The 18273-nt window shown below is 32.9% G+C and overlaps 1 protein-coding gene across 2 annotated transcripts in view; it reads right to left on the reverse strand.

Annotated features, from left to right (window-relative positions):
* Positions 1–504: 504 nt before the first annotated feature.
* The window catches only part of LOC131852156 (myosuppressin-like), a 34181-nt gene continuing 16412 nt past the window's right edge, over positions 505–18273 (reverse strand). Inside the window, exons 1-3 of one of the 2 annotated variants that reach the window (XM_059202797.1) lie at positions 15436–15620; positions 1123–1313; positions 505–988 (exon numbers count right to left, since the gene is read on the reverse strand). In XM_059202797.1, coding sequence (XP_059058780.1) covers positions 897–988; positions 1123–1313; positions 15436–15449 — 297 coding nt within the window. In that variant the 5' untranslated portion in view covers positions 15450–15620 and the 3' untranslated portion in view covers positions 505–896. Of the gene's footprint in view, positions 989–1122; positions 1314–15435; positions 15621–18273 lie in introns of those variants that run through there. The other variant, XM_059202798.1, reaches the window with a different exon arrangement.

The raw sequence follows: 18273 nt of genomic DNA on the forward strand, positions 1-18273 counted from the left end.
TAAGTATTTATTAATTGTATACAGAGCTTGTCTCTGCTTAACCTGGGACTAGATGGCGCTGTGTGTGTGTTTTTTTATGGATCATAATGGAATGGTTTACCCGCCTGCGGTAACGGTTTACGCTGGCGGGGCACCAATGGATGATAAGATGATCATGAGGTCAGGTCAGTTAGCTCATCGTGGCAAATTCACTAAGAATTTATCACCAGGGAAAACGCGTGCAGGTCAACCTGACATTGAGATGGTACATTGCTAGCAATTGTGTTAATGTTATTGTTAATGGTGTTGTTGCTTAATATAAAAATCGTTTATTAGGTACAAGTTTTAGGTCAACCAGGGGGAATTCAAAACAGGCTTCAAGTGTAAAATTAATTCAACTGACTTAAAAAAAAATCTATTTAAATATATCTATTAGTATAATTGTAATTATTGTAATATATTAGCGAAATGTTGTTAAGAAATAAAAATCCGTGAGCTTGTCATAAATATGTATTTATTTAAAACATTACAATAGTCTTATATTTATAAAATGAAATGCCACAAAATGTTGACAACAAGATTATTAATTACACCTTATATCTATAATACTTTCAGCAATAAGTACATTCCTCATAAATGTAGACTAAACAATGTTAACTATTAAATTTGGAGAGAGAGGTTTACAATTTCATATCGCAGTGTACCGGATATCCTACACTCAGACATTTAAAACAACACCGAGCTTACCTAAGAAAGGAACTTTAAATTTTTTTTTGGACGAAGTAAAACTTAATTTATTTCACATTATAAAACAAAACGAAAAGCAAATTGCGCAAATGTATTCAAGCCACGTCGCTGCGTTTCGGTTGCGGTTTCGTTGCGTGTACGCGGCGGGCGCGCAGCGGTTGAGGGACGCGTCAGCGCCGGCGACCGAAACGGAGGAACGAGTGTACGACGTCCTGTCTCTTCATACCGGTGTCGAGCAGCTGTGGGTAATCGCGGACTAGAGCTGGAAAACATAAATATTATTGTATAGGCTTTCGTTTAGTCCATATCAACCTTGTAAGAAATTAGAATTAAAATAATAGTTCTGACATTCTAAATTAAAAGGCGACAACTAGTTTTAATAATTACAACATTCACCTTGGTATTCAGGGACCTGTTCCCCTGCAGCCTCAGCATACAACTCGAGGAAGGTGTTAAGAGCTTGGCAGAACCGTGCCGCGCGTGGGTCGCCCTCCGCTGCGTCCGCACAAAGCGGCGCAGGCGCTGACAGCGCACCCAACACGCACCACGACACTACCAGGCATACTACCGCCACACGTGATGAGTCTCTGTTGACAAGAAAAACCGACGCGTGAGAGAACCGACCGATATTGTATGAGCAACGTGTTAGACATTTTTTTTATGGGTGATAATGGAATAATCTACCTTGGTATGGTACTCTTTACGAACACGCAGAGAAAGAATATTAGACATCGACACAACATTGTTACCGTAAGCACAACCTTCTACTACCTATATCTTGTCATTCTATAAAACAAAGTCTGTTCGAGAATATCTTTTAAATTACCCAACAGATTTTAATGCACTTTTCATCAATAGGTAGAGTGATTCAAGAGGAAGGTTTATATGCGTATTATAGTATAGAACAAACCGAGAAATTTAAAGATTTGTAATGTCCCTGCCAAACCAAAATGGGTCGCTAGATTAGTAATAAATAGAATTTCAAATAAGTACCACCAACTGGTATGTACTGCTGTAACTAGGTATACTCGTATCTGGAGTTACCTTATGTATTCAGCTGTTAAATGTAGGTACTTTACTAACTAAACGATTATTTAAATGAACGTGCATGGCAGTTGTTGCAAATACAATTTAACTACAATTAATGTTTTAGATAATTATTACTCTTAGAAAAAATGCAATCTGAATATATATAAATTGACTTATATGTTTTTTCACGTTATCTAGCGACACATTCGGCTTTAGAATAAGTATACGTCACAGCAGTAGTTAACCATGTACGAGATTGTCGTTTAATGTATGACACACCTAAATAAGTAAATAATGTTGACAAAAAAATACAAATTGAGTTTATTGTTAATAAACGAGCAGTATAAATTGATAAGGACTTTCTCAATTCTTACCTACTGATTATTTATGATAAGCACTAATACTGATAATTGAATAAGATTGATTTTTGCGTAATATTTTTGAGATCAAGGAAACACGTCTACTCTGTAATGAATTTATTTGGAACTAACAGGCACTCTAGACTAAACTGGACGGTATGGAAAAAACATATCAATATAAAAAATATCCTACAGGAATAAATTATTTTTGATTCGATTTAGAATCAACGTTATAAAGTATATCATAAACCCTATTCCGTAAATTATCTGTAATTTTGAAAAAACATTACAAAAATAAGTTCCAATAACAAAGACGTAAATCCTTTTATTAAGTATTTCTTAAAGAAAATAAATAACAGCATGATATTAAACGTCGCTATGTTTTTATTCGATGCCGCGGAAAAAGCCACTGGTGCGGTCAAAATTTAGGTTAAGAGGAAATAAAACTTCCTCCGCTCAGTGGACCTTACGGGAATATAGACAAAATGTACTTTTCTTTTACAACTACGACGGTAATCAGCCATAGAGATGATGTACTATAAGCATATATACCATTAGATGTAAGATGGCAGTTCTTACAGAGGTATAGAATTTGTGTCACTAGATGACCAGACCTCTATATCACCTCTTTTAGCCGCCAACCAGTTTTGTAAGACGTGTTTCAGTTGAAGAGTGCTATTAATAATAATATAAACTACCAAAAGCGGTGAAAATGAAGCATATCGATAATAATAATCATCATTTATTAGGTATTATCGATTAGGCAGTGAAATTATAGATAGAGCAAGGAGGCATGACATCTATATCCGGGGGGAAAGAGGATTGTTAGTAATGTGGACTAATGACCCCATTGCAGGCAATGTACCATGTCAGGTCAAACTACGTTTATAATATTATGAATGTTATTAACTTGTTATATGTTTGCTGTGATTCTTTTATATGCGAACCGCGTGGAGGTACCACGCGGTTCTCCCTGAAAACCGTAGTAAGAAAAGAGAACGAAAAATATCTAGCGCATATAAAACAATCACAGCAAACATATACCAATTTAATAACATTCATAATATTATAAACGTAGTTTTATAATTAATTATTTAAGAAATACAGCTGCGACTAAATATTTACTAGCGGTAAAGCTTTGTGTCCAGACTGTAATGCCCAAATGCTGATTTTCAGTGTAACCAGTGGGAGTAGTAGTGATAAATTGCTGGTGAGTTTTTCACGATGTACTAACTGACCGGACCTTATGTTCCTCCTAGCATTCTCCACCACCAGTGTATAGATACCGTTAGAGCCTGCGAGAGGATGGTGCTCTGTCGGTGCTATGTCATGTACACATTAACATCCATTAAAAAAAACATTTAAATTCTCATGAAACGCCTGAAATGCCTCCGGCAACGCTTATGTTCCGAGCATCACATAATAGATGCTATTTATCTATACAGACGGTTGTTTTTTATTGATATTGTATCTACATAAAAAAGGAATATTTTTCTACACTAAAAAGATTTTATTCCGAGCGAAGCAAGGATGGTCGCTAGTATGTAATAAGTACTTTGGAGTTCAGTCACAACCTAGTACTTAATAGCTTTCGTGAATTGTCCAGGATCATTATTATTATTTACTTAAATTGTTTAGCAATTTGAGAGGAGTAAGAATAACAAAAAACAAATTAGAGGGTCACAAAAAAACCGTGTCGCCGCGGTGCTCAACTTGAAGAGGGTCCAAAGCATTTTAATTGACCCACTTCCATTACATCTGGATAATGTTCACAAAGACATTCTGTGACACAGTTTACAATTAATTAATCAAATACATCTGTATATTTACATGAATGTCAGGACTAAATTTTAATTTAAATATATATTTATATAAGCTGGCTGTGCCCGCGATTTCACCCTCGTTAAATTTATTTTGATGCATAAGCTATATTACTGTAAAGTTTCATCAAAATCCGTTCAGTAGTTTTTGCGTGAAAGAGTAACAAACATCCTTGGGGGGAAGGGGATTTTTAGTAATGTGGATTGATAACCCCATTGCTAGCAATGTACCATGTCAGGTCGACCTCCACGCGGTTCCCCCTGAAAACCATCGTGATAAATTCCTGGTGAATTTGTCACGATGGGCTAACTGACCTGACCTCATGCTCATCTTATCATCCTCCACTGGTGCCCCGTCAGCGTAAACCGTTAGCGCAGGCGGGTGCTCCATTCTATTATCAACCCTCAAAAAAAAAAAAAGTAACAAACATCCATACTTTCAAACTTTCGCATTTATGACAATATTAAGATATACTTATTCAACAAAATGTAGATATGTCAAATGTTATGCTACAGTACAAACAGATACAACTATGAATGAATATAAATAATAATAATCTCAGGACAATTCACACAGCGCCATCTAGACCCAAGTTAAGCTAGCTAAAGCTTGTGTTATGGGTACTAGATAACTGATACAAATACATAGATATTTTTTTTTTTTTTGTAAATACATACATATTATATATAGAAAACACCCAGACCGATACAAACAATCATACTCATGAATACAAATGTTTGTGCCGTGCGAGGAATCGAACCCGCGACCATCGGTCGTAAAGCGGTGTACTAGACCGCTGGACCACCGTGGTCGTCAAATGGTTGTATTTGATTGAAATCGAACCAATGTAGTTTACAAAACACCTAAACCACCGAATTTGTAAACAAATTTTTGTCTTATTTACCCTTTATTATCACTTAAATAAAATGAAAAAAAGAAGCATTATGTTGTCTGTGGAATAAATATGTTTTACTCGTATCCAGTAAGCAAATAATCACTACGTCTTCTCTTACATAGAGTTAGTATTGCCTGGCACTAGATAACATCGTCTACCGTCTCTTTGGTACTCGCATTACTTCACTAACAATGTTAAAGTAACGTACACAAAGGTATATGTTATTCTACTTTGATTCGCATTATGTGATATCTTATGTATTATTCTAGAGCGAAAATACAATCTTTTCACCATTTCTTTTCATTCCCAACATTTTCTAAATAATAAAGATGGAATACAGTCATTTCTTCTTAGCTAGCACTCCGAACTGACAGTAGAATTGACATACCATAAAAGTCTGTAATGGTCCTATATGAATAGAGATATTTTGTATTGATTTGATTTGATTACAACACAAATTAAATCAAAGATGAGAAACGAAATAAGTATTAAATAAATATTAATACAAACTTTGCGAGAGTCATATTTACACTAGGATAAATCTTCTTTAAAGATAGAAGATTCATAAAGATGAAAGAGGCTTCTGTTTACACATATCATTCCTAAAATAATTGGAGACGGCATTTTAAACGTGGAATGGAGTATGCCGTATGGCTAAACAATGTTTGCCGGATCAGCTAGTAAAGTATCTACACTAATATTATAAAGCTGAAGAGTTTGTTTGTTTGATCGTGCTAATTTCAGGAACTGTTGGTTCGAATTGAAAAAATCATTCTCCGTTGGATAGTCCATTTGATGAGGAAGGCTTTAAGCTATATAACAATACGCTACGATCAATAGGAGCGGAGCTACAATGAAAACTATTGCAAAAGGTGGGGAATGAAACGCAGTCGAGGTTGCGTGGGTCAGCTAGTATGATAATACAATGAGAAACTACTAACGAGTACGAACTAGTTGGTAATATTAGACAAATTATTTATCTGTGACTACACATGCCGCTAGAACACAAAGTATAATATCGGATTTACATATATATTTCATTATAACACTTGGTATATGCTACCCTAACGCCTACGTAACAGAAAATATAAAAAGCAATAAGTATCGCATTACACGATTGTGGATTTCCAATAAATACCCTTTAGTGATAGCCCCAAATTCCAATGAGTATTGTTTTTATTGTGGCTTAGAAATCCGAGATACTTATTACCATACACAGTACATATATTTACGATTCGGCATGTATATACATATCTTATATATAAAATTCTCGTGTCACAGTTTTCGTTCCTATACTCCTCCGAAACGGCTTGACCGATTCTCATGAAATTTTGTGAGCGTATTGAGTAGGTCTGAGAATCGGCCAACATCTATTTTTCATCCCCCTAAATGCTAGGGGTAGTCCACCCCTAAATTTTTTTTTATTTTAAGGCAAAACAACGTTTGCTGGGACAGCTAGTATATATATATACTAGCTATGCCCTCGACTTCGTCCGCTTTAAACAATAAAAATAATAATCTCAGAACAATACACACAAGATCATCTAGACCCAAGTTAAGCTTGTGTCATGGGTACTAAATAACTAATACAAATACATAGATTTTTTTCATCCATACATATATATTATACGTAGAAAATACCCAGACCGACATAAACAATCATACTCATGAATACAAAATATTGTGCCGTGCGAGGAATCCAAACCTGCGACCATCGAAAGTAAGGCGGTGTGCTAAAACTCTAGATCACCGAGGCCGTCAAAATAGTAATTTTAATAAAATAAAGAAAAAAATATTGAATAATCTAACCCAAAAAAGCCAAAGAACGATTTTTTCGTTCAAACTTAAAAAATGACGAATTTCCATACAAGCTTTCATCCACTATTTTATTCAACCCCCTTAAGGGTAGAATTTGTACAAACTTTGAATGACATATTCATTTAGATTTAATCAACAGCCTAAAAAATAAGTTTTAAGCTGATAGCTTTAAAAATTACGATATGGAAGTATTTCAACCTTTCATCTTCCATTTCAACCCCTTAGAACCCTTTCTCGCGTTAAAGATATAAAATAAAAGCCATAAAAAAGTATATACAGTATCCACTTACATCAAAAACTTAATTTAATAAATATGAGCATTATAAAAAACTATTTTTAAATAGATATATATACTTGTACCTAAAATGAACAACTCTTTATATTATAACCCTTAGTAGAACCACGCAGAACTATGTAATATTATATAATCTATGCTCCAACTACAATTTACAGCAAGCTACCCAATTCGGTCATTCATAAAAACAAACTTTCCACTAAACATTTTCAGTATCGAAAACTATTTAAAATTTTAAATCGATAACACTTTTAAAGTATAACATTGTTACCAGAATATACGTTTATTTCCAGAAATATATACAATGATTTTTAAAGATACAATTATTATGTCCGTATATTTTGTTGTCCTTTGGCCTCATGTTTTTGCGATTCATTTTTTCATACGAAACATGATTTTATATGTCCCTCTCTCTGTGAGATAATGGTTTATTGGATAATATAGCAGGCAGCCAGCGTCAAAGCCTTCACAAACAACAGATAATGCGAGAGGGAGCCGATGTAAGCTCTTTGAAGTTGATAAGTCGGAATTCAAACTTCGTAAACAGCTATAAATGGGTGTTATTTTGAAAATAATATCCATTTTATTATAAAGATCACCATATTGTTTGGCTGTTGAATGCTATGCATATACATATATATACTTATAAATAATAGCTATATACTCTAATCTTTAAATTTATCTTTTCATAATATATGAGCTACCCACCCCAGCTTCGCACGGGTGTTCATGTATTATAGGTACATATATAAGTATAAAATATTTAAGCAAACAGACAGCGAAAGTGACTTTCTTTTTATACTATTTAAAGATGGTGTGTTTTAAAATCTTTATTGAACTAATGTTCTAAATACAAAATTTATTAGAATTTTTTAGTAATCTTAAACAGAAAAAATAAATATAGTTTTTATTTTGTGTGGTCAACTATGTGGCCAGTACGTTACTATTAGAAACAATGGTTACATTTTATTTATTAATTTATATATATATATATACTTTATGCAATAGATACAGAAAAATATTAATTAATATAAAAATACAATCACAATACACTAATAACATATTATCAATTGTTAATTGATATTTAATACTTGTAATTTGTGTCAACGTAATTTAATTTATTGTTGTGATAATTGTCTAGAGTAATATATATTAGCTGCGACTGCGACTTCGTCCGCGTAAAATGACGATACTTCCATATAACCTTTCATATCACCTTTCAACCCCTTGCAACACTTTTTTCGCATTAAAAAGTAGCCTATGTCCTTTGTCAGGGTCTAGACTATCTGTGTACCAAATTTCATTTAAATCGGTTCAGACAGACAGAGTTACTTTGGCATTTATAATATTAGTAAGGATAAGGAAGTAAGGATATACTTATTTATTTCTTCTCTCCTCTATCTATTGCGAGGCTTACTCTGTCTCATGATGAATACGGACATTTTACTATACATTATTTATATTGTTAACCGGGTCTTAACACGAATAATTTTAATGCAAAGAAAAGTATTTACCACACTCGACGTTTGCACTAGGTTGCACTAGCCGTGGTCACGAGCTGACTCGAGTAACAGCGATATAAAGTCGAGAAAGGTAAACGAATAATTTTATGGTAAATAACTTTATTTACCATAAAATTATTCGTGTTAAGACCCGATTAACAATATAAATAACGGAAAGCTTAGCTACAATCAGAGAAACTATAGAATACGGAACTATAACCCTCAAGAATGAGGGTTCATACCACGTTCATCACATAATAACGTGATGACCATGGTGCTGGTCATATATATACAGGGCGGACACCACTGACCATCAGGTGGGGAAAAAGTAAGTTTTAAAACAATATTAAAATAATCACGTAAGTAATACCAGAGATAACATAATATTGCATAGTAATACTGTATTTCTACAATGATAAATGAATGTTGGACAGCGCATTCGTTACAATGGATTTGCATTTATCGGGAGATCGCGAGGGATTATTGCTTATACACCTAAGTATGTTATTTTTTGCGTCGCTATATGAATATGAAAAACACTAATTGAATACAGATTATCTTTTTGTATTGTATATTATTTATAATGGGAGTCAGTGTTGAAGATGTATTGTAAAATTTATTTTATTATTCCCACTCACCTCTCCTGTCCTCTCAGTTTTTCTATCATCATCTAGTTCCAAACTAAGCAGAGCTTGTGTTATGTTATTACACAACTGATACACATAATATATAATGTAGAGAAAACACCCAGACCGATACAAAAGAATCGTACTCATGAATACAAATATTTGCTCCGTGCGAGGAATCGAACTCGCGACCGTCGGAAATACAGAGGCGTGCAAAACCGCTAGACCACGGAGACTGTATATATTATTTGCAGGAATTATAAATTAGATGTATTTATTTGAGATGTTTAATCTCATGTATAGTTTTAATAATCGGATTTCATATTTATATTGGTGGTAAAAATCGTATGTTCGTTTGCTAATGACATCTGCTATCATATCTTGAGAACGATGTATTTTATATAGAACTAGTGGCCCGCCTAGTCTTTGCCCGGAAGATAAAAGCTTTGCTTTTGTTTTCCAAAATTTACCAATTTTCTGCACAACAATTTTCAACGAACAAACTTTTTGTTTAAAACAAACTTTCTAGAAATAATTATAAAACAATAAAAACAAAGATGATAAAATGCAATCTGTAAAGTCGTTCTCAAGTTATGGCGAAATTAAAGGAAGTAGGAATAACACTTGTTTACATAGCATCAAATGAAGGCGCTTTCACTGTCTGTTCGATTAGATCTTTTAAATTACGCAACGGATTTTAAGCCATTTTTAGCAATAGATAGAGTGATTCAAGAGTAATATTTATATGTATGATACATATACACCCGTGCGTAGTCGGGGCGGGTAACTAGTACTATATAATGATTTATATAATAGAATTAATCACTACAAAACAGGCATTAATTCTATGCGGACGACGTCATGGGTAAATGCTAGCTGATACATAAACATATGCCGATCATGAATCACTATTTATAAAATTCGTAAAAACTACCATAACTATTTTTTTTTTCATAAACAAGGCATGACAGGGCTCATGTGTCATACAGTTTAAGAGGAAACGAGACGAAACATAACCGGTTACTGGATTTCGAGTTTGCTGGTTACTCACATACATGACCATATTCGAATACTGAGTTCGTTTTTCGTTACTAAAAAACTAAATGATTTGTAATTAAACTCATTTTAAGTTGCTGCAAGCAACAAATTGAATATTTTAATAATAATAATAATACCTAATTTAAAATAAAATAATAATAATAATCTCTTTATTGTGCACATAGAAGGAATACAATAAGAAAAAAAACAATAAATAGAAAATCATGAACAAAAGGCGGTCTTATCGCTATAAGCAATTTCTTACAGACAACCTGCTAACAAGCAATAGTAATAATACTAAAGTACATAGAAGAGGTAGATGGCACACACAAGACACTATAATTATCAAACGAATTAATAGACATCATATATATATATATAAATACATGCATAATACAACATATTGGAAGATTTCAGAGTTAAATAGGAAAAAATGAGCTATGACAGATTAATTATTTTTAAATAAAAAATAAAACTGTATAAATGCTGAGTGGAAGTCACATTCAGCAGTACCAATAAGTTATAACTTTGAAGCTATATAAACAAACAATATTGTAAACTCAACTGATACTCATGTAATCTTACTAATATTATAGATATGAAAGTTTCCGAATGTGGATGTATGTTTACTTGGCTCGAAAACACTCCGAAATGACAGTAGATTTGACATAAGAGTCTGTAATAAACCTACATGAGTAATAATTTGATTTTGATTGTGAGATTAAATAATAATTATTATAAATCGTTATTAGCATATAATGAAATTTTTTGGCACTATGCATTCATATCACGGCTTCTTTACCATGAATTACAATAGGAAACCTATTATATGTGCATATTACCGCAAATGGCAAGATGTCTGATGTCCTACATTGCTGTAATCCAGATAAAATGGAAGGAAAGTTATTGATGTACGACAGAATAGATATTTTTTTGAAGACCCAATAATAAAATGTAAATAAAAATAATCTTTATTCAAATAAACTTTGTGTAAGCACTTGATTATGTTTTTTTTATTCTACAACTAATTCGGAACGCAAACTTATCACAAGAAGAATAAGCAACAAATTGGCCTGCTGCTCTTTTAAAGAGGCATGTGGCAACGAACATAGAAACACTCATTATTTGCGCCATCAGATAAAATTGTCAGTAACTATTTTTTATACAAAAACATTATTATACCTAATCTATAAACTCTTCAATTTTGTAATAAGCTTTTATATAAAGAAAGTGTAAAGAAAAGTTAAGTGTAAAAAAAAAGAAAGTGAAAGTGTGTGTTTATACGATATTTTAATATTTTTTCGAACAGATTGTTTTTTCTTTTTAATCTTTTTTCTGGCAATTTGCAACCCTACGTAATTACCGTAAAACGAATTACTTACTTAAGTTAAATGGCATTTATGTAAAACTAGTTTGTTATTATTGCGTCAGTAGTTTAATCGCTAACTTTTTTGATATTGTCAATTGACATTTTGCAATTGCAAATTGTATTGTTAAAAATAGTATTTCATTCACTTTTATTTTAATAAATTAAATTAAGAACAATGCTGCCAAGTCATAAGATTTCTATGTAACACTCTATTGTAGGTATCTATTTTAATGACATTTTTTGTCAATATGTTTTGGGTGTTAGTTGCTCAATGACATTAAAAGTTCTGAGTAAAACGCAGATAGTCATTATTCTAGGCCATACATTAAACAGTTTTATTCTAATTTATGCAGACACATGCGCGGTATATAACGAATATATAATTTATATAACAATGTCTCCGACCCCTCTCCATACAAAACCTGCTACCATGAATATTTTCTACAACAACTGATTAAACTTGACGAAATTTTGTCCATAGGATATCAATTAATAGCAACTAATATCAACATGTTACACAAGTCAGATTTTCTTAAATTTGTTCTAGAATCCTTTTTACACAAAAAAAGATTTTCACTTTTTTTTTTATTTTTATGATGTCATGGATTGGTTTTGAGAATGAGATAAATAATTTTTATTTTTATGATGTCATGGATTGGTTTTGAGAATGAGATAAATAAAGATCAAATTATTTATCTCATTCTCAAAACCAATTCAAGATATCATAAAAATTAAAAAAAAAGTGTAAAACATTGGAATTATAATTAAATTTCAATAACGATAAACATATCATATTTACTGTAATAATAGAGTAAGTCAAGTAGAGCGGAACATAAATATTTATGGCAAAATTTCGTTTGAAAATTTACCGTGAATATTTACGCTATCGCGGTTAGTTGAAGGAAGACGCAAGGACTCTGAATAGAGACATTACGAGTGCATAATACCTACATCGTTATTTTATTGCGTGGACATACTCCCCGTATTTATTTTCGAAAAATATATCCCAATTATTGTCACGAAATTTTGCTTACATGACATACTTATTTAATAAAAAAAGGCTGCTATAAAATCTTTTAAAATATAATCTTTAATCTAGTCGTATGGACGAATCCGCATATATATCTAGTCAATGAACATTAAATGAACACGCGACGACACGTTTCTGGAACGCAAATGAGAACATATTAACCATTCAGTATGTATTTTTGTCAACACAATTTGTTCCCACGAGAGTTCATAACAAGAGGAAATTAACGCCGCAGGTTTCGGCAAACACGACGATGTCTTGTTTAAATCATAATTGATTCTGTGGGAAGACATATTGATATTTTTATGTTTTACTGACACAGAATGCTGTTTTATGCTACTTTATAATTGTAAATAAGCTGACAGCCCAATATGTGAGGGGAGGGGGGGCACAAGGAAGCGGCCGTTCTCGTAATCCTGGAGTGCAAAACGACTCACAAAACACCTATTAGACCTAACTAGGCAAAACCTTAAAATAATGATAGAAACAATAACGGGCCACTGTCCCTTAAACAAACACTTGTACACAATAGGTGCTACTTCGGAACGGTGAGGTCGCTCCGTGAAACCTGTGAAGAAACCAGGAGGTTTCTGGGCTTCTGGCTAGCTTGGCTGGCTACTTTAGTAGTGTCTCAACGGCCCAAATGAGAGGCTAATTGCAGAGAATAGAGTCCATATTACATTATATAGGGGGGAAGGAGATTGCTAGTGATGTGGACCAATAACCCCATTGCTAACAGTATATCAGATTGACCTCCACGCAGTTTCCCCTGGAAACTATCGTAGATAGACAGACACGTTTTAGTGTTTATAATATTGATAAGTTTTAATAAGTGTAACTCAACAATTGTGGGGGAATGGGATTGTCAGTAATGTGGATTATAAGCACATTCAAATGAAATTCAAAAATCATTTATTCATGTAGGACATTTTAGCCGCTTATGAACGTCAAATATTTTATATTATATTTTTTCCCTATCGTCCAGTTCAGCATATAAATCTAATTGAGAAGAACTGACAAGAAACTTAATAGAATTACTTTTTTTTAAAGCCATTTTATTTAAAATATATCTAAAGTTAAATTTTCATTTAAAATATATCTATTGCCATGTACACTCAAGTAATTGTTTAGTGAGTAATATTGTAGCAATGTACCATGTCTGTTTGACCAGTGTTGTGGAAACCATCATGACAAACTCATGTTAAATTTACCACGATGGACTGACCTTTTTTTTTTTTTATAACACACGGGACAAACGAGCATGCGGCTCACCTGATGGTAAGTGATTACCGCCGCCCATGACACCCGCAATACCATGGGAATTGCAAGTACGTTGTCGGCCTTTTAAAAAGGAATAAGCTCTTTTCTTGAAGGTTTCAATATCGTATCGGTTCGGAAATACCATTGCTGGAAGGTGATTCCACAATGTGGTTGAAACTGATCTCATGCTTATCTTATCATCTTTAGCACCGCTAGCGTATACCGTTAGCGCAGGCGGGTGCACCATTCCGTTAGCACTCATCAGAACTCAAAAATTGTATACAAAAAATAAATAAAGTCTTAAAAAGGGGAAAGTCCAGTGTATAACGTAAGCAACCGAGTTTTCAGAACACCCGGAACTTTAAAAATGAATATTTGATAAACTAATCTAAATATATATAACTCAAAGGTGACTGACGTAGTGATCTATCAACGCACAGCCCAAATCACTGGACGGATCGGGCTGAAATTTGGCATGCAGGTAGATATTATGACGTAGGCATCCGCTAAGAAAAGATTTTGATTAATTCTACCCCCAAGGGGACGAAAGTTTGTATGAAACTTTGTCAATTTTAAACTTTCCATGCATAAAGCTACTGTGACGTAGGCATCCCCTAAGAAAGGATTTTGATAAATTCCACCCCTAAGGGCATAAATTAACACGAGCGAAGCCGCGGGCAAAAGCTAGTATTTCCATAAATTCAAATGCACTCATATATGACGTATACTGCCTTCAACTTGAACCCGGTTTTGGGTAAAACCAAAGGTCTTCGGGGTTTTTACCTGACCGTTAGTATGTTTATCACCTTAGACGATAACTTTCTCTCTATATGTTAATATAAAGTATCTGTGACTTAGTTGTCTTGATGTTTTGTCACATATTTATTGAATTTACAAATATTTCTAAAATGTCTTCATGTTTTGTAACCATTCTGGTTTAATTCATAAACGTTTCCGAAGATATACTCTCGATACTTGTAACTGGGTGAAAGAGTAATATATTAATAAATGACTAGCTGTTATAGGCGTCTTCGCCCGCGTGGAACATAAATTTTATTCAAATGAATAAAATTTCTAAACTAAACTTTACGCCTTAACTTAACATTAGCTATCTGCGTCAAAATAGGTCAAGCCGTTTCAGAGATTAGCAAGAACAAACAGATATTATAAATAAAAAAATAAAATTATTTTTTTGATGTAAGTACCGTAGTAGATAAGTATATACTTCTAAATACATTTAGTGAAAAGCACAAAATCACATCGACTAACGATGTGATTTTGTGCTTAATATATGTGTAGTTAATATATGTAGATAATTGTTTGATGTGATAGCATTTTTAATGGTATTTTCCTATTTTTTTACCTGAGGTTTATTTTAAATATAAATAATTTACATTTCATTATTATGAATCGACAGATTTAAGAATAACATTCGAAAGTTCGTTAGTTTCATGACGATTTAGTCGATTTATTACTTAATATGAGTGTGTAACTTAGGTTTACTTATTTTGCAATAACGAGTACTTAATTTTTATAATAGAACCCGCAACCATCGGAAATAAAGTGATGTGCCAGACCACCTACGACGTTTCTTTCTAATATATCAGTTAAAATATCAGCTTCAACCCAAATCAGATAAACAATTATATAAATAATTAAATACTTACATAATATAAGACATTTATAAATATCACAATCCATAGAGAACAGCTAATAAATATATAAACGCGTTTATAATTTCACTGAACAATTAATCATTTTAAATTTAGAATGTGCACAAAAGAAAGTAGTGATGTACTCGTCTATTCTTAATGTTATCGAAACGAAGGTCACCGCACTTGTGATGCGCACACGCACATAACGATCACTGGATGCTGCGTCGGGATACTCATTAATTTATCTCTTCGGTTGCCTCTAGGGATGCGTCGAAATAATTTGCGAAGAGATTCTCACGAAATCGATTTGCGAACTGGTGAAATTACCGTCAATATAAATTGCGCAATACTGTCCGGCCGGTATCTGACGGACGAGAGGTATATTTTCGTGTAGTAATTTTGGCAACTCTTTGATAAAGTTATAGAAATATATCGAAGAAAATAAAATAATTTCTAAATATACTACGTGTAATAATTGGTTTTAATACAATAAATTTAAAATTAGCATTTTTTTATTTCCAAATATATAGGACTAATGTTACTTTAGTACAGCATATTTTGAATTTCCTGAACTTAATTATTATGTCTTTTAAATTTTATTTCGACTTTAAATTCTTAATAGTAATTCTAAGCATAGAGATAGATGTTTATACGATAATAATAATATCGATAAAATAAAAAAATATGTCAGCGATTTTTACTACGGCAACAGAAGTCAAAACAATACTTTAAGTACAGATAAAATAATATTATATACTTTAAGTTTTTCAACCTTTGACTATTTGGCCACGCACTAACATAAATAACAGTAACGGAAAAACTGCAGCCCGAATTGAATGCATTTTCTCTGATAGAGCAAACTTAAAATATAGGCTTCATGTTACCGCAGGAAAATATCGTATTACGTGCGAAGCAAGCATATTGAAAAATTGAACTTTCCAACAGCTGACGGGACTTGTCGGGTATCGAGTTATACTTATAAAACAAAGTTTCTCTTCGCGTCTAGCTGTTTCTCCTAAAATTCATTTATATATTACGAAATTTATGTATATAAATGTTATATATTATGAATCTGGAGAAATTCACAACTGTCCGTTAGAGATATATGAATGAATCAATGAAACTCTTTGTCCTCTCACAGAAAATACAGTTCCATACACAATTATGTCTTCTTCTTCTTTGTCGGTTCCTCAAGACTGAGCAATAATACTCTCCAAGCATTTCTATCTTGTGCTAAATGGACCGCCGATTGTATATTTTGTTTGATTGCTTCTCGTACAAGATCAGTCCAACGTGCAGGTGCCCTACCTCTGCCCCTTCTACCATCCACGTGGCCTAACATTATATTTTTTCCAAATTATCTGGTTTTCGGCGGGCCACGTGGCCGAAAAAAGTTAGCAGACGCTGGAAGCACATAGTAGAGAGACGGGTTCTGATACCCAGTTGTTTTATTATAAATTAGGTATGTATAAAACGATAAAAAATACAATAATAAACAAGACAAAGAGGTAACAATGGGCGGCCTTACCGCTAAAAAGCAATCTTTTCCTAAACAAACAAATATATACCTAAGTATATATTTGTAAAATGTGAGTAATTGTATCATTCATTAATAATTTTTAGAGCTGTACCTTTAACCATTTCTACTTTATCTTACTCTCGACTTAATTCGACATTTATACAATAAAACTGTAAAGGTCGAATTTTTGTACATAGGAAAAAAACGCCAAAAACCGAGTCGGAGGGATATTAGAAGTGAAATAGATGCGTCATCATTTAGATTTTTTTTTCAAATTTATCTATTTATTTGTATTCTCTGTCTATTTGTACTGGCTAATATTATATAAATTATGAAAAAATGGAATTTTACATCAATTATAATATGTCGATAATATTGATTGCAATCAAAGGACATCCCTAAAACATGCGTACGTGCGATATCACACGTAAGAATATGCATTGTATTCCCGATAATATTCATTATTCCTGTTCTAGATCTAGAGAATACTTATTATATACTAACGACTCGTCCCGGAGTCGCACGGATGCATTACAAATCTTTGAATTTCTCGGCTTGTTCTATACTATAGGTAAAACGTATGTATGAGTATAAATTCTTCTTGAATCACTCTATCTATTGCTGAAAACTGCACTAAAATCCGTAGCGTAATTTAGAAGATATAAGCGAACAGACAGGAGTTGTAAAGAAGAGAGCTATGTAAAGAAGAATAAACGATTTTTTTAAATATGTTATCATGGAATTCAATTACCCATTAACGTTATACGACGACACCAGTGGAGGATGATACAATATGGACGAAGTTAAGTCAGTTAGCAATGATGTTCCAAGGCATTACTAGTATTAAAGAAATAGAAATAGAAATAATCTTTATTCAAATAAACTTAATATAAGCACTTTGAATAGTCAAGTTTTTTATTCTACCGCTTATTCGAAATGCAGATTCATCACAAGAAGAATAAGCAAGAAACTTGTGTGTTGCTCTTTTAAATAAATATTAATTTACTTATATTTAATTAACAACAAGGATTAGGCATGCGACAATCAATATAGAAACCGCTACGCACTTAATCCCTGCTCTAAATCTAGGATAAAGCATTTTCCATTTCCCATTCTAACAACCCCTCCAGAGAGAGGTGTGGTTAGTAATGGAAGGGTGAATATGGGATAGTGCAGCTAACTATACTAAGTGTGTGTTGGTAGAGGCACCAGTGGAAGATAGGAGAATGAGGATGAAATCAGATCAGTTAGCCCCATTGTGGCAAATTCGCTAGAAATATATCATGATGGTTTCCACAAGGGATCGGTTGGAGGTCGACCTGAAGGGTATA

Source organism: Achroia grisella, unplaced genomic scaffold, assembly GCF_030625045.1.
Source record: "Achroia grisella isolate CSIRO2021 unplaced genomic scaffold, CSIRO_AGI_Agris_v1 utg840, whole genome shotgun sequence".
Lineage (NCBI taxonomy): Eukaryota > Metazoa > Arthropoda > Insecta > Lepidoptera > Pyralidae > Achroia > Achroia grisella.